We start from the raw sequence: 27,442 nt of genomic DNA, 5'->3' as shown, positions 1-27,442 counted from the left end.
AGGGTTAAGATTTGTAAGCAAAACCAACAATTGATATCTAGAACCTCTTCTTAAGGATGTGTGAAAATGGATGTTGAATCAAACTTCTTATAAGTTTCACCTTTACATGGAGAAAATTACTATCTTTGAATTGTCAAACTAGAGGCTTACATAAAGGTTTTTGATCTTTGGGAAAGCTATAAAAGAGGATTACGAAATCCTTCTGCTACAAAAATGTACGACTTTTTTTTCACTTTTTGCTCAACCGGTCAATACCACCTGCTATAACAGGTTATTTTGGTCTTTCACAGGTGATATTAAAATTCTCTTGTGATTCTTCCAAGCTCAATCTTTATCGAGGCTTTTGACTACTCTAAAGTGAAAGAGTAAGTGTAAAGTAAGTTAGCAAAAAATTAATTAAGAAATCAATAATTGAGATATATAAGATTGCACTAGTTTATTTTATTTTTGTGGTTATTGCAGGGGGGTATGGGTCCTAACATCTTAGTTTATTATATATATGCAAGTATGTCATCATAATTACAATTGTTAATTTTCCAATCAAATAATGTGACGAGTGATGACTTATTTCACCTTAAAAGTGATTCTCTCAGTTTATCGGAGCCAAATCCAACTAAATGGTATCTCAATCACTTTCCTCCAATTTATTTTGTGATCTTCCTCTACCACAATGTCATTATTCATTATTGCTGCCTGCCAATATTTGGAGAGGAATTCCTCCTGCAGCTGGACCAATATTCAGCTACCAGCTTAGAGAATGAAGAGTTGGTATCCATTAGCTTAGAAGGCTCATCATATTCCAACATTTTCCCTTTAGTAACAAAGAGAAAACAAAATTAGGCAGCAGATATAACTAAAGAAGAGTGGTAGGATAACCCATAAAAAGGAAAAATATAAATGAACAAGCAGTCAACCTACCATAGGACAGGACCATGACCATGTCACTGTCTATTACAGTTGGAACTCTATGAGCCACAGTTATAACTGTGCATTCTGCAAACTCTTGTCTAATTACTTGCTGAAGAATGGCATCTGTGGCAGCGTCAATGGAGGCGGTAGCTTCATCCAGAACAAGAATTCTGTTCCTCTTAAGAAGTACTCTTCCAAGACAAAACAATTGGCGCTGTCCCAAGCTCCAATTTCCCCCTTCATCACTCACTGTAATAAAACTTGTCAAAATTAGACTTCAATAGCTAATTTGTTCCCTAATCTTAGTATGGAAATAGAAAATTTTATTAGGACAACAAGCATGTTCAGTGATCTTGTATTTTCCTCAACTTTAAAACTATAGAACTGCAAATCTGAAATACATTGTTATCAAACCAAAATTTATTCTTATATCAGATTTGTAGCTTCAAGTTGGTGAAGTTAACTCACCTGAAGAGTCCAAGAGACTTGGTAGATTGCTGATTGTTCCCTTAAGCTGACATTTCTCCAAAGCCTGTTTACAAATCAAGTCTAATCAAACATGTGCTTATTGAAAAGATCATGTAGAAGGTAGTGGTATTCAAATGCAACATTTTTTAACTGTGAAGTTCATTCATTCACCTTCCATATTTGGTCATCAGTGTACAGACCTAGAGGGTCCAAGTTGGTTCTAATGCTGCCCTTGAAAAGAGTTGGTTCTTGAGGGATGATGCTAAGATTGGTTCTCAAATCCTTCAACCCCATTGAGCATATGTTAATCTCATCTATGAGAATAGTACCTCTTGAAGGCTCAACTAAGCGAAACAAAGCACTGATAAGTGTGCTTTTTCCACTTCCAGTCCTTCCTACAACTCCAACTCTGCTCCCTTCTTTAAACGTACAAGTGATACCCTTGAGGACTAATGGAGCATTTGGACGATATCTAATCTGAAATCAATGTAGCAAAAACAGCCATCAAACTCTAATTTGTCTGTCCAATTGTCAGAAATGAAGGAAAAAAATATGAAAGTAGAGTAGAAAAAAGACAATTATTCAACTTGTCATGAACCAACTATCCTAAAAGCTTAAGCTGTTAGGGTAACATTTGGCTTAAAGCATGAACAATGCACTAATCCATCTACTTTGTGCTGAAATTCAACTTTTTATTAGAATAATGTGGGGAAACAAGGATCAAACCCTACACCACTTGATCATAGAAACTTGGATACCGCGTAAAGAAACAACAACCCTAAAAGCTTAAGTTGTTGGTTGAATACACGTGAATGATTTTATATTATATTTATAACACAACCTTACCTCTAAGGCTTGAAGATCAATCCTGCCCTTGGAAGGCCATGAAGATGGAGGCCGGTTATCCTCCACAATGGCAGGAGGCTCTGCTGGTATGTGAATGAATTGCTTGATTCTTTCAACAGAGATTAGATAGTTTGATAAGTTGCAAAACCATCTAGTCCAAAATATTTGGGATCCTGTCAATGAGAAAGCATAAGAAAGAGAGAGCCCTACAAGGCCTGCACAGATCAGGAGAATTACCAACAATTATTAGCTTGTTAAGTGCATGAAGAGAATCATACTGTGGTAACTGAACTTTCATGTAATAGTACCTGGCGACACGTATCCTTGAGGAGCAAGAATAAGTAACAAAGCAGCAGTGATGACTGTCAAATTTTGAAGCACTTCAATCCTTAAAGCTAACCATTCCATGGCCACATTAGAATGGAGGAACAGTGTTGCATCTGTGTCGACAAGTTTTAAGTAGTTTCTGAAAAATCTGTCTACCATGTTGAATGCTCTTACAGTAACCACTCCAAGGGAAGTCTCAGTTGCAAAATTCATCACTGGAGCTTTTGTTGTTCCATTGATCCTTATTAGTTCCCTTGCAGAGGCTTGATAATATCCCTTTCAGGCAAAATAAAAATATTAACTTCCTAGCGCCACTTCTAAGCAGGGACAAAGAATGGAAAATCAAGAACAAATACAAAATGATTAAACCTGAACAAACTTTGATGCGACCATTGCAGGAACAGCAACAATGAGAACTTGCCATGTGACTGAAGCCATTATACCAATTGTCACCAGAATTTCAATTATTACAGATGCTACAAAAGTGATGGCATAAGGAATATCAAAGTCCAAAATGCTCAAATCTGATGAAGCCTGCAAGAGAGAAAAAATTGACATATATTTTGGTAATGATTAAACAGAAGAAATTATAGAGATTTTTCTATTGGGAATGAAGAAATCTTACTCGGGTTAGAATCCTTCCTATAGGGGTTGAGTCAAAGAACAGCATAGGAGCATTGAAGATAGCTGTAGTGAAACTTGAGAAGAAGTTTTTAGAAGCTTTTAATCCAAGATATGCGGTCCAGATAGACCTTAAATATATAAACCCAACACTAGAAAATGAAATTAATGTGTAAACTCCAATCAAGATGGCACTGGTTACTTTTGGAATATCAATGGCTATAGCAAGCCAAAAACTTGATGCACTCTGGAAAACAATAAAAGCAGCTTGTGCTAACATGATGAAGCACAGCATGAGTGTCCCCTTGGAAAAAGTAATATAATCCCAGAATGGCATCCAGCCAACATCACCAATCTCTTTTCCTTCTTCTTCTGTAAGCTGTGGCCCGAGTTGACCCTTTGTAGAAATCTCCCCCTCACTTTGATTTTTAGTCAGGTAAATGCCATGGGAATCTTTTGGATGAGCCATAACCTCATTTTCAGAACCTCCTTTATTTCCATTGTCTTGATTCAACTCTGTGATTGCGTCTTTATGGGCGGTCACAAGTTTTTCAAAGGCTGTCCCAGCTTTCAGGAGATTCTCATAACTACCTGATTGAATAACTTTTCCACCTTCCATTACCTAGAATTTGAGTTAAAATAAATCATGTTAATTATGTTGCAATGTGCAATAGGCATCCAAATGAGATACGTTACCAAGATTGTATCCACTTCTGAGAGAAACTCCACTTGATGAGTGACTAGGATGACTGTTTTCTCTCTTAGAGCAGTCATGACACAGTCCTGTAATTTTGTAAATGCAGTTAGTTTGATAAACCAAAAATGAGGACAATAGCTTTTTCAACAATTATTAATTAACTAGATGAAAGTGATGTCTCCTCACATTGAACAGAATAGCAGAAGTGTGTGCATCAACTGCACTGAAAGGGTCATCTAGGAGATAGATATCAGCATCATTATAGACTGCTCGCGCGAGTTGAATCCTTTGCTTTTGTCCTCCACTCATGTTAATCCCTCGCTGACCTATTTCTGTTAGATCACCATGGCTAAAATCATTGATATCCTTATCCAAGGCACACACTTTGATGGCATTCTCATATCTTGTTTTGTCCATTGGCTTGCCAAAGAGTATATTGTCTTGAACTGTCCCACTTTGTATCCAAGAAGTTTGAGAAACATAGGCTAGGGTGCCTCCTAGATTAACCTGTTTTTTATTATGGTGAAATTCCAGGGGTGATAAAATGTAAGATAGTAAGACAGTGATCATAAACTTTGCATGATAAAAAGCTAAATTTGTTTGATTAATCACTTACAATTCCTGAAATCTTAGGAATCTCTCCAAGTATTGCATACAAAAGTGATGACTTTCCAGCTCCAACTGGACCACAAATTGCAATTTTCTGTCCCCATTTGATTTCTGAATTCACATCTCTTAGAGTTGGAGACACAGATTCATGATCCCAAATGAAGTTGCCATCTTGAATTTCCACAGCATTGGCTGAACATTGCTTTATATTTCTTCCACTATCATCATTGTTTAGCTCTTCATCAAGCAAAAACGCATTGAGACGATCATAGGAGACCTGATTTTGGATCATAATAGATAGAGCCTCCGGAATCAGTCGAACAGGTTCTCCCAAGTTCCTGAGTGTCGCAAGAACTGTGAAAATGGTTTCAGCATTCAAAGGGGCACTTTTGAAAAGAGCACATCCAAGGAAAACAACACTAGAAACAATGGTAGGAGACATCCAATAAAGAAATGATCCAGAAGCTTTCAGGATCTGTGCCTTAGACAACCATATGAACTCCTCAGCGCGTAAGGACTCGATCAAGTTCCTGAACTTATCCTCCCATGATTGTAATTTAATGATTTTCATACTATTTAGAATTTCTGATGTTGATCTAAGACGCTCATCCTGTGCAATCATGAACTTTGACTGACAATTTTGTAGGATCTTCGCAAACGGTACATTGAGAAATCCACATATCAAAAGAGGGACTAAACCAGGAAGAGCACCAAGGCCTACAACACCAAAAAGTACACCAACAGACACAACAAGCTGCAATGCACAAACCCATGTTATATGAAACCACCATGGAAACTCTCCCATTCTATAGGCATCAACCGCGATGTAATTCACAATTTCACCAGTTGAGTGCCTTCTCCTTGCTGTGCTTGAAAGCTTCAGCTGCTTCTTATAAACTGCCACCATCAGAGCTGATCTCATTTTCATCCCAGACCTCCTAGAGTTGAAAAACCAATGTCTCTGGGACAAAGACTCAACCACCTTGGTGACAATCAGAAAACCCACTATGGAAAGACCTTCTTTGAGATCTGACTCAGTTTTATTAGAGTAGTTTACAAATGCAAAGAGTATTAGAGGTGAAACTACTACAGCAATGGTTCTGAGCAACGCATAAAATGCTATTAATATGTTTTCTTTTAAGTAAGTTCTGACAATAGACCAAAGAACCAAGTTCTTGGTATTGTTCTTGCTCCTCTCCCTCACAAGGGATTCCCATGAATGCACAAAGTTTTGGTAGGCAGAGTCTGCTTCGTCTTCGGAAACAAGGGAAGGGATGTCTTCAAGAGCTAGAGGTTTTGAGTAACCTAAACTGAGTAAAGGATTAACCCAAGAGAAAATAAACTTGCTGAGGAAGGTAGCATGGGCTAGTCCTGTTTGTTTAGTTTCAAATTTCTGAGATAAAAGTGGCTCAGATAAATATTCAGGGTCACTTTGAGTGACAAAAAAAGCAAGGTTCTTGAAGGCACAGAATAGAAGAAGGAAATGCACAAGCCACTCTATGATATCAAAAATTTCAATGGCATGATCTTTGAACAGAATTTCAATGTTGAGAGCTGAAACCAATACACATGAAGATGCCCACCAGATAGATGTTAAAATTGCAATCCATTTTGATCTCTGAACAAGCAGAGAAACTGTGAAAGAAATCCAAACAAATCCTCTGATAATGCAAGCTAACCATTTGGAGTTGCCAGTTTTGACTATGATATTCCACAAGCCAATAGTGAAGAAAGCAATGGCAATGAGAGCACAACAGATTGAGACAACAGGGAAAACCCAGCTTTTTCTGTGGCTCCCACTCGAAACTCTTCTGATTAAACTAATAAGCAAGGAAGTGTACAAGAAACAGACAAAAAGTACATTGATGATGTCTATTGAGCTCCTTTGAGAACAGAGAGATGTGATATCAAAATCCTTCAGACAAATCAATGAGAAATCACCTACATATCCATTAAAGAAATTGCAATAAGAAAATAACTAGTATAAAATTCAATAATTAATATAAAGACATGAACTGCATGAACAAGCTGCACTCAAGAATCAAGATCTATCTCTACTGCATATATAATAAGAACACATGGTATGTGACACATCAAATGGTACAGAAAAGCAAGAAACCATTACATCTTATAGCAGAACCTGATAGTGCTAGCATGATTAACATACGTGCACCCTCGCACACGATCACAAGAGGAAAAAGAAGAAAAGAAGAAAAGATTGAAAGTGTAGCTAGCAATAGCATACCTATTGAAATCCCAGAGTTAGCCATTTTTTGAGCAAGAATTTGAATGGTTTGTGCTTCTTTTCCAGCTGAGAAGCATCTAGCTAGGAACACTAGTGTTTTTGTAGTACTTGCCGAACAACTTAGCCCTTTGTGGCATGCCGTGAGAATTTATCTCGCTCATATTTTATATTATATAATATTTGAATGAAATCTTGATTTTTTTTAACTTCATTCTCCCTATCCCCTCATTCCTTTTGGCTTTTAGTTAGGAGAATGGAATGATAGAATTCCCGCATGGGTTGAGTAGTTTATAACCGCAATGTCTCACTCACGAGTTATTTTAAGGTTTTGTAATGAATGTATGTGAATGATGTTAAATCATTTGTATTCTTTGCATAACGTGGGTTGGACAATGAACTCGTATCCTTTAGCCAAAAAGTGTTACATTCACGTCACACTTACTCTTATAACTTCATTTTCACTTTTTTTGGATGTCTATCCTCTTTCCATATCTCATTCGTTATCATATTTTTTTTATTCACATCTCATTTTCCCTAATAATTTCATTTTCATTTTTTTAGTCTCTCTTCTTTCCATATCTCATTACTTATCATGTTCTCTTTTTTCTCTCTTTTTTACTCTATTTCTCTTTATGCATGTGGATAAATCTTTTTTTTTCCCTCTTTTTTATTCTATTTCACAATGAAATATTATAAGTGAGATTTTATGTTTTTACATGTTTCTTTTGTCTGAAGAAATTATTATTCAGAATATTTTATAATTCCATCGTATCTTTTTGCAACGAAATGAACGTAAATATAATCAGAGCGATTCTGATTTTCTGAATGCCTTTATGAATTTTCATCAATGTCTATTCATGGAATGTGAGAAGTACGTAGACGAATCCATATATATGAACTTAAAATTTTTATTAGGGACCTTATAAAATTTGTTTTTTTTTTTGATAGGTGGTCAAAAGTTCATATGAGTTCGAATCATACTGAGATTCATTAAGTATCAGAAATCATTGAAGTTCTAAGAAATTACTGGTAAATTAAATATATATGTAAGACAAAATTGTATTTGCAAAAATATTTTCTTAACTAATTCTATTTCATCAAATTCAATAGGTGATATGGTTTTGAAAGATAAGATCAGATGTAATTTTAATTTTAAATAAGATTTAATTCTTGAACATTTTTTCCCATCTATTCCATGATAAACATTACTCCACGATTGAAATCAAGAAATGACATATTTATTTACTTTTTTTTTATTTTCCAATATCTCACAACTGACCATATGAGATTAATTCTTCAAAATTCTAAAATTACATATAAGTAATTAAGGATCTCCTAATAAATAAATGTTTATTCATATAAATTGTTTAGAGATCGAACCTTGACTATATACTTAAGGTCTAAGGAGCTAAAATATATGTTTTTGTCGGTAAATATATATTCACTTTATCAATGAACAAGTCGGATATTGTGTATTATACTATTTAGTAAGAGATTTAATTTTTTATTTATTGATCCCTTCGAAATGCATAAAAATTTATTTTTAATAAGATATTGAACTCATACTCAAGGGATAGGAATTCAAAAATAAATCTTTATTATTGAATCTAAAGTGACTTTGACTAAACTTTGACTAAATTGGTTACATCGTATTTATGACTACACATTCATCGCATTTCTGAGTACCACACGTTCAAACCAGATCCAGCAGCCAGATGATAATTCATTAATGAGTAGCAATAATTATGTCGTCTGTACTCAAATAGACATTTGAAAAGCTACAGATTTTTTTTTTGTGTGTATATATATATATATAGAGTACTCCTTCCTTTCCTTCTATTCCAAAATAAAATATAAATTGTTTTAATATTTATACTATGTCTTAAAATATAAATTGTTTTGCAAACTCAAAACATTAATTTATTTAATATTATGTTTCTTATCAATCATCTTTAATTTTTACCAATCACAAACTCTTACTACATACACCCTCCGATCACTATTATAAACAAAAGTTAGTTCTTTAGATTCATTCAATAAATGATGTATGTGGTCATTAAAATGGTCACATACATCATTTATTGAATGAATCTAGAAAGCTAACTTTTGCTTATAATAGTCACCGGAGGGTGTTCTTGATCAATAATTACATTTATCTCTTCTTATAATGACTCAACTTTAAATATGAATATTTCAGTCAAAATATTTAACAAATTACGAGTTGTTAATATTCGTATATAATCTTACACATAACTTATATTTTAGAATGAGGAAGTACTGGGTGGGTACGTGCTTTAATTCCTTGTAAAAACATTCCAAGGGTATCACTTTAATCTCCATGGTTGTGAAAGTCTCTCTGCATAGTTTTGGTTCACGTTATTGTTTTCACCACAACACGACTAATTTGGTTGAAATTAAAAATAAATAAATATCTAAGAATACAAAAAAAAATCTTATTGATAATTATAATTATCTATTGATTTTTTTTATGAAAGAATGTTAGTTGTTAGTAAACTAGTACAAATTATCCATCTTCAGAGTTTAAACCCTGACTTTTCACCTGCAATTATCCATAGATTCAACCATGTGAGCTACTCAACTCACCCATATGATCTATTGATAATATTAAAGTTTAAGTTGCTGCTCAATCATACTATTTTATAATGTTATTACTCTATATTTAAATGAAAAATTAAACCCTGCTCCCAATAACTAAAAAAATTAAAAACAACATAGTAAAATAAAATATTTGTACTAAAAAACTATTTTTTTTGGTGTACAGGGAAAATAAGTACAAACTTATTAATACTGCTAAGTGCTAATACATGATTATTAAATTGAAAAGGAAAACAAAATATGAGCTGTCAGCCGTAGGACTTCGTGTGGATAAAACAAAAGTCATGTCAGTTCATATATTTTTTGACGAACACAAAAAGGTAATATTTTCACACAAAAAGGTAATATTGTTCCCCTTATCAAATCATGTTCATATTTTACATGCGTTACGCCAAAAAGTGACTCAAAAGAGAAAGAGATGCACAAGGATGGATGCATCTGCTTTTGAATGATACGACGACAGACAAAATAATAGAACATAAAAAGAATAAGGGTTAAATATGTTTTGGGTCTCTGAATTATAGTGAGAAATTAGTTTTCATCATTGAATTATATTTTCGTTGATTTTCATTCCTTAACTTGTAAAACTGTTTGATTTCATCCTTTGACCACTTAAATGGCATGTCACCTTGTAGGTAAATGGTGACGTATCAGTTTATTAGCCGGTTTTTTTAATTACATGTAGGAAAATAACTTAGAAAATGATTTAAACTTTAATTAAAATGCTTAAAATAAATAAATAAAATCAACAACATTTTCTGAGACAAACTCTTTTTTCCTAATCCGTTCTTTCCATTTCCTCTTGCACCTTTGTTTCTTCATTTTCTCAATTTCCCTTACAACGGCCGCCACCCCTCTTCCTTTCCCTCTTTCCCATGTTTCCACTATTTTTTTCCTCTAACCCTAACAATGTCCGCCCACTCAAACCCAGAGGAGAGGAAGATGAAAGTGTCTTCCTTTTCAGAATAAAGATCGCCGGCAAATTTGCCGAGAATCGTCTCTTATGGCGGCACGATGTAGGACGTCGGAGTCAAGTGTTCAGTGGATCTTTTTCTCCTTATAACAGAGATCATCATGGTGGTATTTGTTTTCCCAAAAGGTGAAGGATCTGGTCAGAAAACGTCGTTGCAGGTTCAGTGGCTCGACGGAGTAAACCTAGATCAAGGCGGAGCTCGAGGCTTCTAGGGTCTTCTTCTTCACCTAGATTGGGGTCTCTCATGATAGTGGCTGATTTTGTCTCTACAAATGTTGTTGATTTTATTTACTTTTTTAAGCATTTTAATTAAAATTTTAAGGCTTAATACATCAGAAGGCCCCTGTAATTGTAAAGGGAATCAAATCCAGGGCCTAGAAATTTTTTGCATCAAATTGGGTCCCTAGAAAATTTTTTTTAATTCAATTAAGGTCAAAGTGTGCCAGCTCTCAATTTTATCCCAGTCAGCATTTCCACGTGGCTTTTATTATTATTTTTTAATTTAAAAAAATAATTAAAAATTATTTTTAATTCCATCTCAGTTAAGTAATCAGAAAAAAAAATTAAAAAACTTAATAAATAACCTAATCTAACTAATAAACTAATCTAACCTATTCTAATCCCAAATCTAATAATCTAACCTAATCTAATCTAATAATCTAACCTAAAACAAAGCATCAAATTGAACCCAATCCCAAATTCCCAATTGAACCCTAACTGAGGAGAACGAAGAACACGACTGAGAGAGAGAGAGCGAAGAACACCTTGATAACATCGAAGAACAACCACCACCATCACGATCGAAGAAGGCAAAGAAAACGAACTCCAACCGAGAGAGCGAAGAAGAAGGTGAAGATCAACAAACTCGAAGAAGCTGGTGCTGTATTTAGAAAGGTCGAACCAGGTATTACGAATATAGTTGTTGATTTGCGTATTAAAATGCTGTCTGGGATGTTCTTACTTCTTGTTGGGGATGAATGGTTGCTTACTTGTTCTTTGTTGGGGATGAATACTTGCTTAGTTGTTATTGGTTTGAATACTTGCTTAGTTGTTATGGGTTTGACTACTTGCTTACTTGCTATGAGTTTGAATACTTACAAGTTAGGTTTTCTTTTGCAGGAATGGCAGAAGGTTTGATCAAAACCAGAATCCACCATAAGGGTCATTTCAGAGGCATACCTTTGAGATATGTTGGGGGAGAGTCCATTGAAATTGATGGGGATATTGATTTATTCTGTTACTTTTCCATCAAATCTACTGTGAAGGGACTTCTGGGATATCCTGATGATGAGTACAAATTGTGGTGGTCCTCAGAAGTGAATTTAGCAAAGGGCTTGAAGAAGATACTTGATGATAAGGATGCTATGGAAGTTGCTAGGTATGCAATGGATACTGGGGGGTGGTTGATATATACCTGGAACATACTGTGGAATTGCCTGAAGTTGTTAGGAATGAGATGCAAAAAGAAGATGCTGTGTTGGATGATGAAGATGATGTGTTTGTGGAAGTGACTGAAGTGGAAGTGATTCCTATGACTCAGGAAGCTCCTACTGTTGCAGTGCCTGAAGTGGAAGTGCATGAAGTGGAAGTGACTGAAGTGGGAGTGATTCCTATGACTCAGGAAGCTCCTCTTACTGTGCCTGAAGTGGAAGTGAATCCTGCCACTAAAGAAGCAAAGGGAAAATGTCTTGCTGACAGTGATTCTGATGACATTAGGATAGTATACTCTAGTGACAGTGACATTGAATGGAGCGGTGCTAGCAACATAGACAGTGAGGATGAAATCTGTAAAAACCTGACCAATGATGGGTTTGATGATGTGGATGAACCATTTGATGTACAACAGGATGGTGATGGAAGAGATGATGTGAACAGAAACAGTGGGCCCAACAATGGTGTTCAAGATGGTGATGAAAGTGATAATAATGTTGGTTTCATTCCCTCTGAGGTTGCAGCCCAACATAACATTGATATGGAGTATGAGAGTGATGACCTTCTGAGTGATTATTCTTGTGATGAGGAAGATAATGGTTCCAGGGTCAGATACCAGAGGTTCAGGCAAGAGGACTTTGACAAAGACTATAAGTTCAGATTGGGAATGGAGTTTGCTTCCACAGAAGAGTTTAAGAAAGCTATCCTTGCACACTCTGTGATGAATGGGAAGGCTGTGATATACAAGAAGAATGACAAGAATAGGGTGAGGTTTGCTTGCAAACAAGAAGAATGTAGGTTCATTGCATACTGTGCCAATATAAAAGGGACTTCAACATACAGGATTAAGACACTTAATCCTGATCACACATGTGGAAGAACATTCAAGAATAGGGCAGCAACAACTAAGTGGATTGCAAAGGTCATTGAGGACAGAATGAGGAACTCTAATGGGGTAATGCAAGTCAAGGAGATTATTCATGAGATGAGGACAAGGTACAGTGTTGGTGTCAGTTGGGGGACTGCTTGGAATGCAAGAAAAATTGCTAAGGAGGCTGTTGAGGGAGATGCCCTAAAGCAGTTCACCTTGATAACATCTTATGCAGCTGAGCTCATGAGGGTGAATCATGAAAACACAGCAGCTATCATTCTGAGATATATTCCCACCACACTTCAGCCTAGATTTGGTTGTTTTTATATGTGTTTGGAGGGATGCAAATCTGCTTTTAAGCTCGCTTGCAGACCATTTATTGGGATTGATGGATGTCACCTCAAAACCAAATATGGTGGCATCCTTCTCATTGCTGTGGGAAGGGACCCAAATGATCAATACTTCCCACTGGCATTTGCAGTGGTTGAAGCTGAGTGCAAAGAATCTTGGAGATGGTTTTTGAACCATTTGATGCGGGATATTGGGGATAATGGTGAGAAAAAATGGGTGTTCATCAGTGATAAGCAAAAGGTAACCTAAATTAACATATTATATTTACAGCCTATATTAAACCCGAGTCATCATGCCTTACTTAACTTACATTACAATCTGATTGTGTTGGCTAGGGGTTGCTACAAGTGTTTGCTGAGGACTTTCCTGGTATAGAGCACCGCTATTGTGTGAGACATTTGTACGCAAACTTCAAGCAGAAGTTTGGTGGAGGAACTGAGGTTAGAGACCTGCTGATGTGGGCATCCAAAGCAACATATAAGGAGCTGTGGGAGGAGATTCAAGGGCAAAAAAACAAGCTCCACCACCTGCCACTGGAAAAGCCAAAAAACAACCAACACCATCTCAGCCTGCTGCAGCTGCCATAGCTACAAATCAAGCACCACAACCTCCACCATCTCCAGCTGCAGCTGCTAGAGCTAGACATCAAGCACCACCACCACCTCCAGCATCTCCAGCTGCAGCTGCCAGAGCTAGACATCAAGCACCACAACCACCTCCAGCATCTCCAGCTGCAGCTGCCAGAGCTAGACATCAAGCACCACAACCACCTCCACCATCTCCAGCTGCAGCTGCTAGGGCAAGACATGAAGGAGAACCTGCTGCTAGATCTGCATCACAACCAAAGAAACCTGCTGTCCAGCCCTCAAAGCCTGCTGCTCAGCCCACCAAAAAGCCTGCTACTAAGCCCTCCAAGCCTGCTGCTCAGCCCTGCAACACAACCCAAGAAACCTGTTGTTGCTGCTCCTAATCAAAGGGGAAAAAAGAGAGGGCCAGACAATGAGATTGGTCATTGGATTCCAGGAGACCAAGGAAAGAAGAGAGTTATCAAAAGGAGAAGATGGATCTGAAGAAAAAGAGGAGCACATGATGCTGCAGGACAACAAAAGATGCTCATATCTGTCTTTTTTTGTAATAGTTATGTTAGATATAGTTATTTAGTGGAACATGGGACCACATCACCAACTATTGTAATGAAATGCTTGGATGACATTACTTTGGCTCCATTACTTTTGTATTAGCTTTATGGCTCACATTTGCTATGTTCAAGACTCACATGTTTTGAGGTTGTGTTTTCTATAACAATTTGGCTTTTGTTTATTAAGCATTTACTTTACAATTATGCATCATGTGTATATACTGCCAAAACAGGGCAGCAAGTATACTTTATTGTGTGCATGAGTTATGGAACATTGCAGGGGAAAACATAACAAAATTGAAGACCATACTTTATGTTCAAAACAACCAGAACACATTGCATTTAATCATGCTGGATGTTGCATTCATTACATAGGACCTTTTGCATTCAATTCAATCCTGGCAAAATACAAAAGCCATACAATGCAGACAAAAGAAGTTCAACTTGGACAACACATAAGAACCTAAGCCCTAAATCCACCACACCCCATTCCTAGAAAAACTTTGACACTGCTACAGCCAAAGTAATGCCTAAAAAGAACAAGAGCACATTAATCTTCAATCCCTCTGTTTCCAGCTTCATCTTCATCATCTCAATTTTGTTGTCCTTCTCATTCATGTCTTCACATAACTTAATAATTGCCCTGTGCACTATTTCCTTAACATCTTCCCTCAAACTAGCAATCCTTTTTTCCATAATGTCATTTATGTCTTCATTCAGATTTGAAGAACCCTGCATACCATCTTCAGCAGCAACACCTTTATCCCATTCGAAAATACCACAAGTCCCTTTCTCCTGGAACAATTGAAAAATCAAACATTACAAGCAGAACCACAGCCAATCAGATGAATAATTATACATGAATCAGTAGAGAAGAAATTACCTTCCAATCAGGGCACCTCCAAAATAGCTTTCCTGGGTTATTCTTGGAATTGGATCGGTAGAGAATTACCTCTTTCCCACAGCCACAAGTCTTGCATGAAAGTGAGGGTGAAGGACAAGATGTGGATGAACGACCACTGAGCCTTGGGTTCTTCGATGCTTCGTGGTTCTGAGAATTCATCTCAGTCGACCCAACAAGCTTCGTTCGCTTCTCTTCTTGTCGTTCTTCACCCTTCGCTCAGCTCCTTCCTCCCTCCTGCAACTCTCTCGTTCGTGGAGCTGTCTCTCAATCGTGTTCTTCGTTCTCCTCAGTTAGGGTTCAATTGGGAATTTGGGATTGGGTTCAATTTGATACTTTGTTTTAGGTTAGATTATTAGATTAGATTAGGTTAGATTATTAGATTTGGGATTAGAATAGGTTAGATTAGTTTATTAGTTTATTAGTTTATTAGTTAGATTAGGTTATTTATTAAGTTTTTTAATTTTTTTTTCTGATTACTTAACTGAGATGGAATTAAAAATAATTTTTAATTATTTTTTTAAATTAAAAAATAATAATAAAAGCCACGTGGAAATGCTGACTGGGATAAAATTGAGAGCTGGCACACTTTGGCCTTAATTGAATTAAAAAAAATTTTCTAGGGACCCAATTTGATGCAAAAATTTTCTAGGCCCTGGATTTGATTCCCTTTACAATTACAGGGGCCTTCTGATGTATTAAGCCAAATTTTAAATCATTATCTATGTTATTTTCCTACATGTAATATATATATATATATATATATATATATATATATATATATCGGCTAATAAAATGACACGTCAGCGTTTACCTACAAGGTGACATGCCACCTAAGTGGTCAATATGTTAAATGGACGAAAACCAAACGGTTTTACAAGTTAAGGAATGGAAAGCAACAAAAATTTAATTCAATGATGAAAACCAATTTCTGGTTATAGTTCAGGGACTCCCAAACATATTTAACCCAAAAATGAAAAATGTGTTGGTTATGTTCATATTACACTAAACTTATATAATGCATTCTTGTAAATATTTTTACTAGTAATTTTATAAATAAAACTCTATCTTTGTCCCTATGTAATATTTATTAATTTAGTAAATAAATTTTATCATTTGAATCTTCTGAATTATAATTTTATTGTGGGAAATGGGAATTACTAAATTTGGACTGTAGGAGTACACCAGGAGGACGTAGATCACCAGTCACCACACACAGTGACGGATCCAAGAACTTTAAGTTGTGGGGGCAACTTATATATATAATTTTTTTTTTAAAAATTATACATATAAATTCATAGCACTAAAAATACATTAATACTATAAAAAAGAGTATAGTTTGTACTCCTAAAAAATTATCCATTATCCCACATACCAATACTTAATACTATGGGGGCATTCAATGTAGTACATAAAAAAAACTTTTACGTGGGGGCATACTATTGGTAAACTATTAGTGTTGGGGGCATAATTTAATCTTTTGCTAGTTTATTACTCTTGTGAAACTTTTTTTCCAAAAAAAAAACGGTGGGGGCATTTGCCCCCATAGTGTTTCATGTGGATCCGTCATTGACCACACATATTATGAAGTTGATCTTTCAACACAAGTTTTCTGTTGATGACTGCCGCGGCCATGAATGATAAGAAATTAAGAATAGAAAGTGACAAAGAGGTTTTTTTTTTGGTCAAAAAAGTGACAAAGAGGTGAATGATAGGATTTGGTATTTGGGCTATTCTTTAAAAAAGTTTGGGGCCCTCGTCAGTTTTTTTAAAGTGAGCTGTGTGCTTCTTTTGAAACATTTTACAATTGGGTAAATAAAATAAACTGGGTAAATATTTTAAACTATATTTAGTTTTTTACCAAAGACATAAACTATTTAGTTATTGGATACTAGTACTTTTACCCGTGCGATGCACGGGGGTTATTCATTTATGTTTATCGTGTATATTTTTTCTTTTTAAATTTGTGTTTTTTATGTTTATTGATAGAAAATTTATTATGAATTAAAAGAATAAAATTAATTTAAGATATTAGTAAATATAAATTTGTATACTTTTTCAAGTGATGAATGTATTTGTTTTTATTTTGTAGAAGCGGTGAAATTAAATTTTTTGTGGTTTTTGTCCTAACTTTTTTTTGTATGAGCTTTGATTAAATATGCATTTACCACTATGTTGGGTAATAAGTCTTCGTCTATATGTAAAATATAATCACTTAAATACTTTCAGGATTCTTTCTAAACAAATTATGCCCTTAAAAGCAGATATGTTAATAGTAATGTAGCAAAAAGTCTTCTAAGATTGTTTGTTGTGCTGCAATGCAAGACTTCTGTTACTTCATCAATGTATTCTTTATCATCATATAGCACACGTCCTTGAATGTGTCATATGTAACTTTATATACTTTTCTTATGTTTAGAAATTAATGAGCCCCTTTATAAAATTTAGCAATAACTTTAGGTAATATTAACTTTTTTATAGCCTATAAAAATCTGTGTTACTTTTGATACATTTATAAAAAGAAATTATGAATTAAAATATTTAAATTAAATTCAGATATAAGAAATCATAAATTTGGAAGCTTTTTTTTACCGTGAAAAAAAAAAACATGAAAATAAACCTATTTGTAAACCATGAAAACACCTATTTATAAACCATGAAAACTGTCCAATATTAAGTAGGATGAAATCAATAGGAAATCATTACAAAATCAAAGCGCGAGTTATAGCACATTTAGACATTCTAAGCTAAAAAATCAGTATCTAGCCTCTGGTATATGCACTTGCAAAATGACTAAAAGTTCGAGCCTTAATTCAATGCGAATAAGTCAAAGCAGACTATATGAAGTGCACATTTTGAATGAGTGTTGTTGCTAATTTATATAGTTGTAGGACCGGTTAGTGGAAAATTTATTTTTTGGAGTGATATCATATTTCGTACTAAATCCACCACCTTTAATTTTTATGTTCTAATTTTTAATATTAATATTAATTAAAAACTACTTAATAATTCTCTAGATCAAAACATATTAATTGTGACCTATGTAATTCTCTAAATTATACTATGAACCAAATAGTAATGGGCTAAATAATAATAAACTCATTTACAAAAAATTCAAGGTAAATAATTAATGTTTTAATATAATTAAAAACCATTAATTTAATACTTATATAGTTTCATGGAAAATGCATAATGGGAAGGTTATTTTCTACATTGATATGATATTAAACACACTATCTTTATCTTTTATGGATTAATATTAATATTAATTTTTATTTAACTAATAATTCAATAAATCAAAACTAACTTTGTGTGCTCTATGAAATTTCCTAACTCATATGAACCAAATACCTACACTTTTTTATATATTTTAAGGTAAATAGAAGAAAGATATATTTTCTAACTTATATATAGCCCCTATAATGTGTTTTCTTTAATAAAAAAATCAGTTTATTCTAGTTTTATTCGTATATAAAGTATTTGACCCTGAAAAGAAAATAGGACCAATATCCTTCAATTTTTGGTCTAGAAAATATCATTAATAAAAAATTGAAAATAATAAATCACTTATTATGAAAATCTAACTTGAAGGTTAGAAATTCTTTTGTCATATAATCATTCAAAGAAAAATGCCTTCATGCTAGATCTATGTGAATTTTTTTCAAAAGCATAAACTTTTATTCATTAAGAAAATAAAAATCGAGAAAAAATCTTTCTCAATTTGACAAAGAGTCAAAATATGACATAAAATATATCTATCACACTCAACGAAGCATACCTTCACAATTGACAAAGAAAGCCAAATAAAAGGGTTGTCAACCTACAAAACAATCTTTAAAAAATTATTCAATGATAATTTAGATGTTAAATGATATGAATGAATAATTGGGCCATTGGAAAGCAATTTTTCAAGTGTTTTGAGTCCCTTGAGGATGTTCTCAAAAACTTCTCAATGCCATACACCAAATTTTTCAAGGATGACAAATAGGCAATGGAAAGATTGAATCAAACTAAGAAGAATGATATAAAGAAACTATATAGAAGATGAGAGTTCATAAAGTTTAGTTAGTTGGCTACCTTGAGATGTACAACTTTTTAATGGCTAACACCAAGCCTAACATGAGAAACTTAATATCGGTTACATTATACCTTAGAGAGTAGATCAACCGCAACAATTGACCTCAGATGACTTCAAATCTTGGATTGGTTTTCGAACCAAGAAGAATGCATATGGGAAACATACTGACACAAAAATAGAAAAATAAATCACAGAAAAATGAAATCGATAAACATAGTCATTGTTCAGGAAATCCTGATCTTACATCCTTATAGAAAAATCTACAGAAAAAATAAATAACAAAACAGAACATGTGCACTGTCTAAAAACCGCATTGATTTTTTATGCAGGATTTACAAAACTTGAAACCTAAAACATAAGCTAGAAGCTCACCAATTTCACAGCAGCAAAGAAACTCTGCATAGAGTTATGATTTGTAGTCACTGACAACTTTGGAGCCCAAAAATGTAGATGAGATTAATGGAAAGATGTAGACAAATCAAACAAATGAAGAGTATTTATACCTAAAGACTCAACCATGAAGGATATGAAAAGCCCAACCTCTTCCCTATTCCATTCATTGAATATTATTCATTTTAGAATCAATTAAAATTAGATGAGAAGTTTCAGATAATGAAAAGTCATGAATCATTAATTTAAAAAAGATGAAACAATTAGAATATTGAAAGATCAAGAATTATTTTAAAGTATTAAAATCATTTAAGTGATCTCAAATTTTAAAATCAATTTCATAAGAGATGAATTAAAAATTTTTTTTTTTTATAAATGTATAAAAAAATATAAATATTTGATTGGACAAATGGCGAAATTAAAAGAGAAATAAAACTACATAAATTTTAAAAATTTAGAATAAATAAAAAACTAAAAAACTATGTGCTAACAAAATAACTTATTTGTATATCACTAAAAAATCACATAATAAATAAAAATATTTTTTAAAAAGGTTGCTTGATTGTTAAAGAATTGTTGATTAACCTAATGGAATATGAAAAATCAATGTTATTTAAAACCACAAATTAATTAATGTTTAAATTTAAATGTTAAATTTTATATTACTTTTTTATGTGAATATGATTGTAGAATTTGAAAGGTTCTTGTGACATTATTAGACACTTTGAAGTTGGATCAATTGTTCTTTTTAAGGTTACATGGAATGAATGGCTGAGATTCAATCTAAGCAAAATAAAATACATTTTTACTAAAATATCCATACTCATCTTTCACAGTTTATAAAATTAATTGTTGAATGACAGTTTGCCCCCAAAGTTGCATAAACTCTCCCTTTATATATAGTATAGATAGATATGTTGAAAAAAGTTTTGCCATCTGAACCATGTTCTTTGTTTCATATTTAAAAAAAATAAACACTAAGTTAACATTTTAAATTATGTTCAGTAACATGTTGAAACACGATGTAATTAGTATAGATTATTATTATAACCTTACAAAGTATATTAAAAATTATTAGAGTGACACGAAATAGTCATTTCTTTTAATATCTATCTATAATCTATCTATAATTTATAATCTATCTATCTATCTATAATATATATAAAAGCAAAGTTTTGCAGTCTTGGGGGCAAAAAAGTCATTCAACAATTTATTCCAATAACTATGAAAGCTGGGCATGAATATTTTTGTAAAAAGTCATTTTATTTCACTCAGGTTTGATCTCAGCCATTCATTCATATCAGTTTCACCCCTTCTTTCATTCAAGGGATTTATTAAATTTGTGAAACGCTTTTCAGTTTCAACAAAATACAGACGCTTCCCCTTTCACCTTTACCTTCTTCCTTTTCTCCTTCTCTCAGCCGTTTAACGAACTTGAAAAGGCAGACACATGGTTTCAAGTTCGTTTAAAACCTTCTCTCAGACACTGCTTTTCCGTGTCTGCCTCTGATTTCCAGCATCTCCTCGACACCCTGCCTCGCCCTTCCACCGCCGTCTGGAACACCTTCATCATCGGCTTCATCTGCGACCAGAAGCCCCTCGACGCCCTCCTCCTCTACGCCCACGTCTCTTTCAGGATCTCAAGGAGGATATTTGTTTTGCAATGGTAACCCCTGTCGCAGGTACCTTGGCCACTGGGATTGGGGCTTTGACGGGTGGTCAAGGAACTGGCTAGATGGCGGTTATGCAAATGAAGGGGAGACAAAGGATTTTTGGAGGGTTCGAATCAAAGTAGGGAAGGCGGTCTGCTCCGTTTAGGTATGTATTTCATCTCTGGTGGTCTCTAGGATTCTGAACTGATATCGTTTCCTTTGTTTTTTTTCCACTTCGTGATGGAGATGATTTTTGGCTAAGCAAATTTGATTCAAATTGTTCACTGTGATTCCTGTCCTGCAGATTTGGTGCGCCTTTGCTGGGATTATGGGGTTCCAGTTTGTGCATTGGTGTCGTTCTTCTACGTTGTTCTTGATTGTGGTATTGAATTTCCTTTCCCTCTCTCTCTCTCTGTTGTTCCTGAAAGGCCCAATTTTTTTTGTCTCTGATGATTGATTCCCAATTTTTCCATCCTTAGAATGGGGCAGCTCTGTTGTTAGGTCGCAATAACCTTCATTCTATAAATTAGTTTACTTTAAATGTATTATATTGAAGTTTGAAAGATGGCTAAAATTGAGTTGATGCATCTGTGTTGATGGTGAAGGAATCCTTTGTGATCTTCATTGGAGTTTTTTGGTTTTCAGTGAGAACAAAGATTTAAACTTGATAATTTTAATTTTTTATAATTTCCTGTACATATTGATAATTATATTGTTGATCTTTTCCTTTCTAGAGCTTGCCATAATTAAAGGAGGCAATTGATTCATCTTTTTGTTATTTTGATTTCCATTCTACTGTTTTGATGCTAATTCTTTGTTTTGGTTAGCATCCAAAAAGAAGAAGCCTCAAACACAGTGAATGTATGTATTTTAATATGAGATTTACCATGCTTTGAGATTATACTTAAAACAGGGCTAAGAGTTTGAGGTTCATTAGAAAGCGTTTTGAGTTTCGGGATGTGAAGTTCATCACAACTTTGATGCAGATAACTTCTTTTAGCTAGCATTTACTATAGAAACAATTTAACTACAGTTGATTTTTCTTTGCTGAAAAGCTTTGTTTGCTGAGAAACATTTGAGTTCTCTACAAATGTATTGGTATAACGCTAAATTTTTTGTAATTTTTAGGGTTAATCAGTTCTTTGGTGTGATGAGGCTGCAACTCATGATGCTTATTCCCAAAAGAAGTATTAGCAGCAACAACAGAAAAAGCAAAACGGAGGTGGCTTTCTCTCTCTATCAGCTTATTGTTTTCTTTTATTTTTCAGATACAAAGTAAAAGTTCATTTTTTCATTTGTTAAAGGTTGACTGAAGCTTGGCTTTGAGGCAGGACTCTCGAAAGCTACCACTTGCGGAGTTATTCAATTTCAGAATCAGAAGTGAAAGATCTCTGAAACTGAAATTAAGTTGGGGTGTTCAAAGAACCTGATGATTCTATCCTGAGACAAAGAATGACTTCAGTCACCAGCTTAGGAAACAATTAGATTGTGCGGTGGAAATCAGAAATGGCGTGAAGAGGACACATGCTGGTGAGTAACTTGCTGATTTCCTTTCCATCTTTGGTTTCTCTTTGTCTTTCTCCATTGTTGATTGTTTTGGTATGTGTTCAATGTTGACGATTGGGTTTCGGTTTCTCTGAAATCAGGTTTCGCTTGGTTTAATATTACCTGGTGAGTACTTCTAACTATTCTCTTTTCACCATTTTTTAATTGTTTTCGCTATAAGAAAAACGTGTTAAAAGTTGAAGCCGTGGGTATTTGATCTCTGGTGGGGTTGTACTGTTAATTTAGGAATCAATTCTCTGATTTCATTTGTGATCTGCTAGGATTCAGAATCATCCTCTGATATCATTTGCGATTTGCCGGGGTTCATTCATTAAGACAAAGCAATCACCTTTTGTTTCTTCACTTTTGACATTCACCACCATTACTGTTTCGCTTTGGTTTTTGGCCTTTTCCCTTTTCAGTGCATCTATCAGAATCATCATTCTTTTTGTTACCTTACATTTTTAATTTCTCACTGTTTCTTTAAAAGCTTAACATGTTTTTGAGGCCCTCAATTATAAGCTAACAAAGAGTAAATGAAATGTTTTGGCTGGAAAATTTGGAGTTGGTACTTGATACGTATGCAGCTTATTTTGCTTTGTCTTAATTTTTATTTTCTTCACTTTCATTGTTTGGAACTGATGAAGTGGTTGTTTTATGTTTTGATATTGTTAATTAAGATTGTCATGGTTTTTTCAGAATGAGTTTATTTACCTTTTCAGAATATTGATGGTGAATTTGGAGGGATTGGTTAAATCCAATCAAATAATTTTTTGGCATATTGAAAAACTTCAATTGAAACATTCACTGGAGACACACAGTTACCCTCAATGTTGTAAATATGGGTGGAACTTAAATAATGTACATTCCTTCTCACGGTCTCTTTTTTTAATAAGATCTTAAGCTTCACATAGCTTTTTTGGCTTGCATTCCGTCTCATAATCTCTTTCTTTGTTGTCATTGTTTTTTGGAGGGCGTTTGACAACAGGTTTCTCCTTGGATTTCATCTATTAGGTCTGTTATAGGATGGGAATATTGATGGGAGTACACTGTTTGGTTTGATTCAATTGAGATCATGGAAGTGGTTGTCTGCAGAAAACAAGGAATTTACTTCATCAATGTTTGAATGGTTAACTAATCTAATGGCATGCCTCGGTGGATATTGATCAGTGCTTTTGGTTCAGGATGGCTTTTGATTTCAAGTTGCAATTGGGTTGGCGGTTGCTGCAATTTTGGATTTGCTTCTTGGATCCTGTATTGTTTCGCTAGAGGATGCTGGACGTAGAGGACAAGATGCTGGTGGATTTTGAGATAGTAATTACTATTGTAATAGCCACTATCTTAGCTTTAGGCAGCATAGTTGGTTTTTTCTTTTTGTCTAATTTTCTGGCCCATTGAATGTTTTGTGCAGAAGCCTCTCAATAAAAGTGAAGCAGTTGTTCCTTCTAATTTGCTGGATAATAATTTGGCTTTTGATCCAGCCCTCAATAAGATTGCCAGACATGAGGGTGCATCAGACATGTAGCTTAATCCCTTTTGTAATTTGGTATTTGATTTCTAATGGGCAGAAGTGTTTGAATTCTGAACTGTACCATGAAATTTGCAGTGCTTTTTTCTTTTTACGGATTATTAGCTACACAATTTTTATTTGTGGCTTTAATGTGATTGATCTACCTTACTCGATTACAATCCATAAAACTGAAGAAAAAAAAAGGATGAAAGATTAAGGATGAAATTTTGCGTAGAACAAACATAAGGGGCAATTCCAAATGTAGAAATTTTTAAGAATGGCATAATTTATTTGACCTATAGTACGTTCTGTTAAAAATTGTGTTGATCATTTAAATAAAAAACATTAACAATTGTGTTGTTTCAAGTAAAATAACTAAAAGGCTATGTAACACCATTAAGTCTATTAAAAAATATTACAAAACTTTGTCACTGATATAAATTAATGTGCAAATGATTTCATTAAATTAAAGCATAGGGAAGTTAGCAAAGTCATGGAATCCAAAGAGGATTTTAGTGAAGCTTACAATTGAACAATAAAGGTACTAAATTAATATTTTTAAGAAATATTGTGAGGAGAGTTACAAAGTGATGGAATCCCAAGGGGATTTTAGTGAAGCTTGCAATTGAATATTAAATATTAAACACCATTAAGCCTATTAAAAATGAAACTGATGTCAATTAACCACCCAGTACACAACTACGAAAAAAACTAAAAGACAAATAAGAATGATCCAGCTTCTTAGGGAAAATAGATTGATAAGCGATTTTTTTAAAACATAAATTTAGAAGTTAATAGTTATTTAAATTTAATTATGTGATAATTAGTATTTATTAGTCAATTTAAAATTAAATTTATTCTTGCCTTTTGGTTCCTTTCTTTGAAGTTAGAATCCACACTCTTGAGCTCTATATATAGATACAATAGTATGTGCATAGGCATCAAAGCAAGAGCTAATATTTTGTCATGGCTAACTCTATAGGTTCATATTCTATTATGTCTCACTCCATTCCTCCCTTTGCATTTGCGGTTTTGCATACCGAGTCAAGGGTAATGGTTGATTGCGTTTCTCTATTGTTTTACTCTCTCTTCTGTGTTTTCATTTTAATAGTTTTTTTGGGCTCTTATTTACTGGATGCAACACTACGGTAAGACTAATGAGGATGTGGTGGAATACTTACAACTCCCGGATGATGGAGATTTGATCCTTACTGACTCATTAGGTGTGACCAAAGAGATATCATTTGCTATGGTAGGCAAAAAAGCTTACCTAATCCTTGGATGGTGTGAGCTTCGCCAATTCTACAATTTTTTAGGAAATGTTTGGTTCCTTTTGAAACATGTGAACAACTAGCTAAGATACACTAATCAATAAAGACAGAAATAATATTAATCTACCATTTAAAACAACAAGTCAAAAGATAAAAATAAAATAATAAAAAAAAACAAAAAACAAACATTTAATTAAAAGAAACACATAAGAATTCATAAACTAATTTTTTTTATTATCTTTTAATCAATAAATTATATTTAAATAAAAACAAAATTAACAAAAAAAAAACAAAAAAAAACAAAAAAATGAATATCCCCGTGCATCGCACGGGTAAAAAGTACTAGTATTATATATATATATGATGTTAAAAATAATATTTAATTATCACCCATTCGAACATGTTATTTTCAGCAATCATGATCTTTACCCCTATTTAGCTAAGTAGGAACAATTCCATGTAACAATAATTCTCTTTTTAATTTTGGTCCTCCTGACATTAAAATGTTGCCTCCGCCAGTTATATAGTAATTCTAAACAAATAAATATATCTAAGAACAATAAAATACTAGGTAAGGATTCTCGTTGGAATTCTCTCCCCTCTCACGCTCAGGGCCGGACATCTTGACCGTGAAATTAATATTAACGGGTGGTCCAAATTTGGGGGAGTCCCCACAACAAATAAATAGATCTAGGATAAGCTATGATGTGATATTAGAATTATAGAGAGATATAACTTAACTCAAAAGCTAGCTCGATCAAGAGTTGATGATTGCTCTATATATATATATCCTTTATATATAAGCGATTGATCGACCACATCTCTGACAAATGTAGGACTTCTAACAATCATGACTATTAAAATTATGTGTTCTAAAAGAGTGACGAGTGGTCTGATTTTGTCCTTCAATGTTCTGATTAGGCTCAAACTCTACAAAGTACAAACTTGAGACTATTGTCATTTAATAATTAATATAGTTCTTTTTGTCTTTAGATGTTAGATCGAATGGAGTCCAACAACTTAAATGTGATCCAAGTCAAAGAAACACGAATCTAAGTCAGTGCTCTTGTAAGCATCAGTCAAGATGTAAGAATAAGATCAATAGAAACAACTTATTCGGCAACTTGAAAAAATCAACACTCTTGATGAGTATTGATTAGGAAAGAAAAAAGCTTGAAAGTAAAATTACATGAACATGAAAGAGATTGAAACGTCAATTCGTCAAACTTGTATTGAACATATTGAAATGTAAAATGACGGGTCACACTTTTGGTAGCTATTATCGTAACACTAGAGTTGAGTTTTATGGCCCGTTTGGTGGTCAAGATAGGATATGATAGGATATGATATGTGAACAGGATATCAACAGGATAGGATAAGAGCAGGATAGACTCTTATCATATCCTGTGTTTGAGGTGCACATGATAAGAACAGGATATGATAAAGAAAAATGTATCAGATTTATATTTGAATAAAAAATACATTTAAAATTGATTATTCTATTAAATTTAATTTCTTTACATTTTCATGAATGAGTCTATATTTTAAAATAAATAAAATTAATTTAAATTTTATTAATTAGCCTATTTTATTGTTTTGAAGATGTCCTATATGTTAAATAAAATTATGCAGTTAACCGATTGGTTTTCAATTAGTTGTGACACGTGATAATTAACAATAAAAGTTAACTAAATTAAGAATATTATTATTTCAAAAGTACTTTATATTTGAATTATAAATTATTATATAAGTAGATAAGTAGTTTTAAATAATAGGAGATGAAAATAAAAGATTAATCTACTACTATTAAAAAATCAATATTTGTAATCAATGTTTTTCACTTAGTTGTGACACGTGATAAACAATAAAAATTAACTAAATTAAAAATATTATTATTTCAAAAATACTTTATATTTAAATTATTATATAAGTAGATAAATAATTTTTAGATAATAGGATATGAAAATATTAAATTAGTCTATTATTATTAATA

The 27,442-nt window shown here is 33.6% G+C and overlaps 2 protein-coding genes and 1 long non-coding RNA gene across 11 annotated transcripts; 1 reads left to right on the top strand and 2 right to left on the bottom strand.

Moving 5' to 3' along the window:
• Window positions 1-396: 396 nt before the first annotated feature.
• LOC130746588 (ABC transporter C family member 8) lies at window positions 397-6,875 on the bottom strand. The gene is made up of 12 exons (XM_057599263.1): window positions 6,723-6,875; window positions 4,485-6,418; window positions 4,055-4,375; window positions 3,868-3,954; window positions 3,176-3,793; window positions 2,920-3,084; window positions 2,532-2,826; window positions 2,224-2,438; window positions 1,549-1,854; window positions 1,378-1,441; window positions 919-1,158; window positions 397-811 (listed from the first exon to the last, which is right to left on the bottom strand). Exons 1-12 carry the CDS (start codon window positions 6,745-6,747, stop codon window positions 684-686), a joined length of 4,398 nt encoding a protein of 1,465 aa, XP_057455246.1. The 5' UTR covers window positions 6,748-6,875; the 3' UTR covers window positions 397-683.
• Window positions 6,876-14,594: 7,719 nt separating this feature from the next.
• Window positions 14,595-15,165, bottom strand: LOC130744876 (uncharacterized protein At4g04775-like). Its single transcript, XM_057597037.1, has 2 exons — window positions 14,986-15,165; window positions 14,595-14,897 (listed from the first exon to the last, which is right to left on the bottom strand). The coding sequence occupies exons 1-2, from the start codon at window positions 15,163-15,165 to the stop codon at window positions 14,595-14,597; spliced, it is 483 nt and encodes a 160-aa protein (XP_057453020.1).
• A 5,676-nt stretch (window positions 15,166-20,841) lies between these two features.
• Window positions 20,842-24,259, top strand: LOC130746586 (uncharacterized). 9 transcript variants are annotated; one of them, XR_009022161.1, is made up of 7 exons: window positions 20,842-21,289; window positions 21,428-21,505; window positions 22,252-22,345; window positions 22,428-22,653; window positions 22,770-22,794; window positions 23,391-23,529; window positions 23,683-24,259. It is a non-coding gene; the product is annotated as an uncharacterized LOC130746586 (long non-coding RNA). The 9 variants fall into 9 exon arrangements; XR_009022158.1 differs by having other exon boundaries at window positions 23,657-24,259; XR_009022154.1 differs by having other exon boundaries at window positions 23,642-24,259.
• Window positions 24,260-27,442: the final 3,183 nt, after the last annotated feature.

This window comes from Lotus japonicus, chromosome 3 (genome assembly GCF_012489685.1).
Source record: "Lotus japonicus ecotype B-129 chromosome 3, LjGifu_v1.2".
NCBI lineage: Eukaryota > Viridiplantae > Streptophyta > Magnoliopsida > Fabales > Fabaceae > Lotus > Lotus japonicus.
Note: the sequence above shows the minus strand (reverse complement) of the source record. Positions and strands in the feature narration are given on the sequence as shown.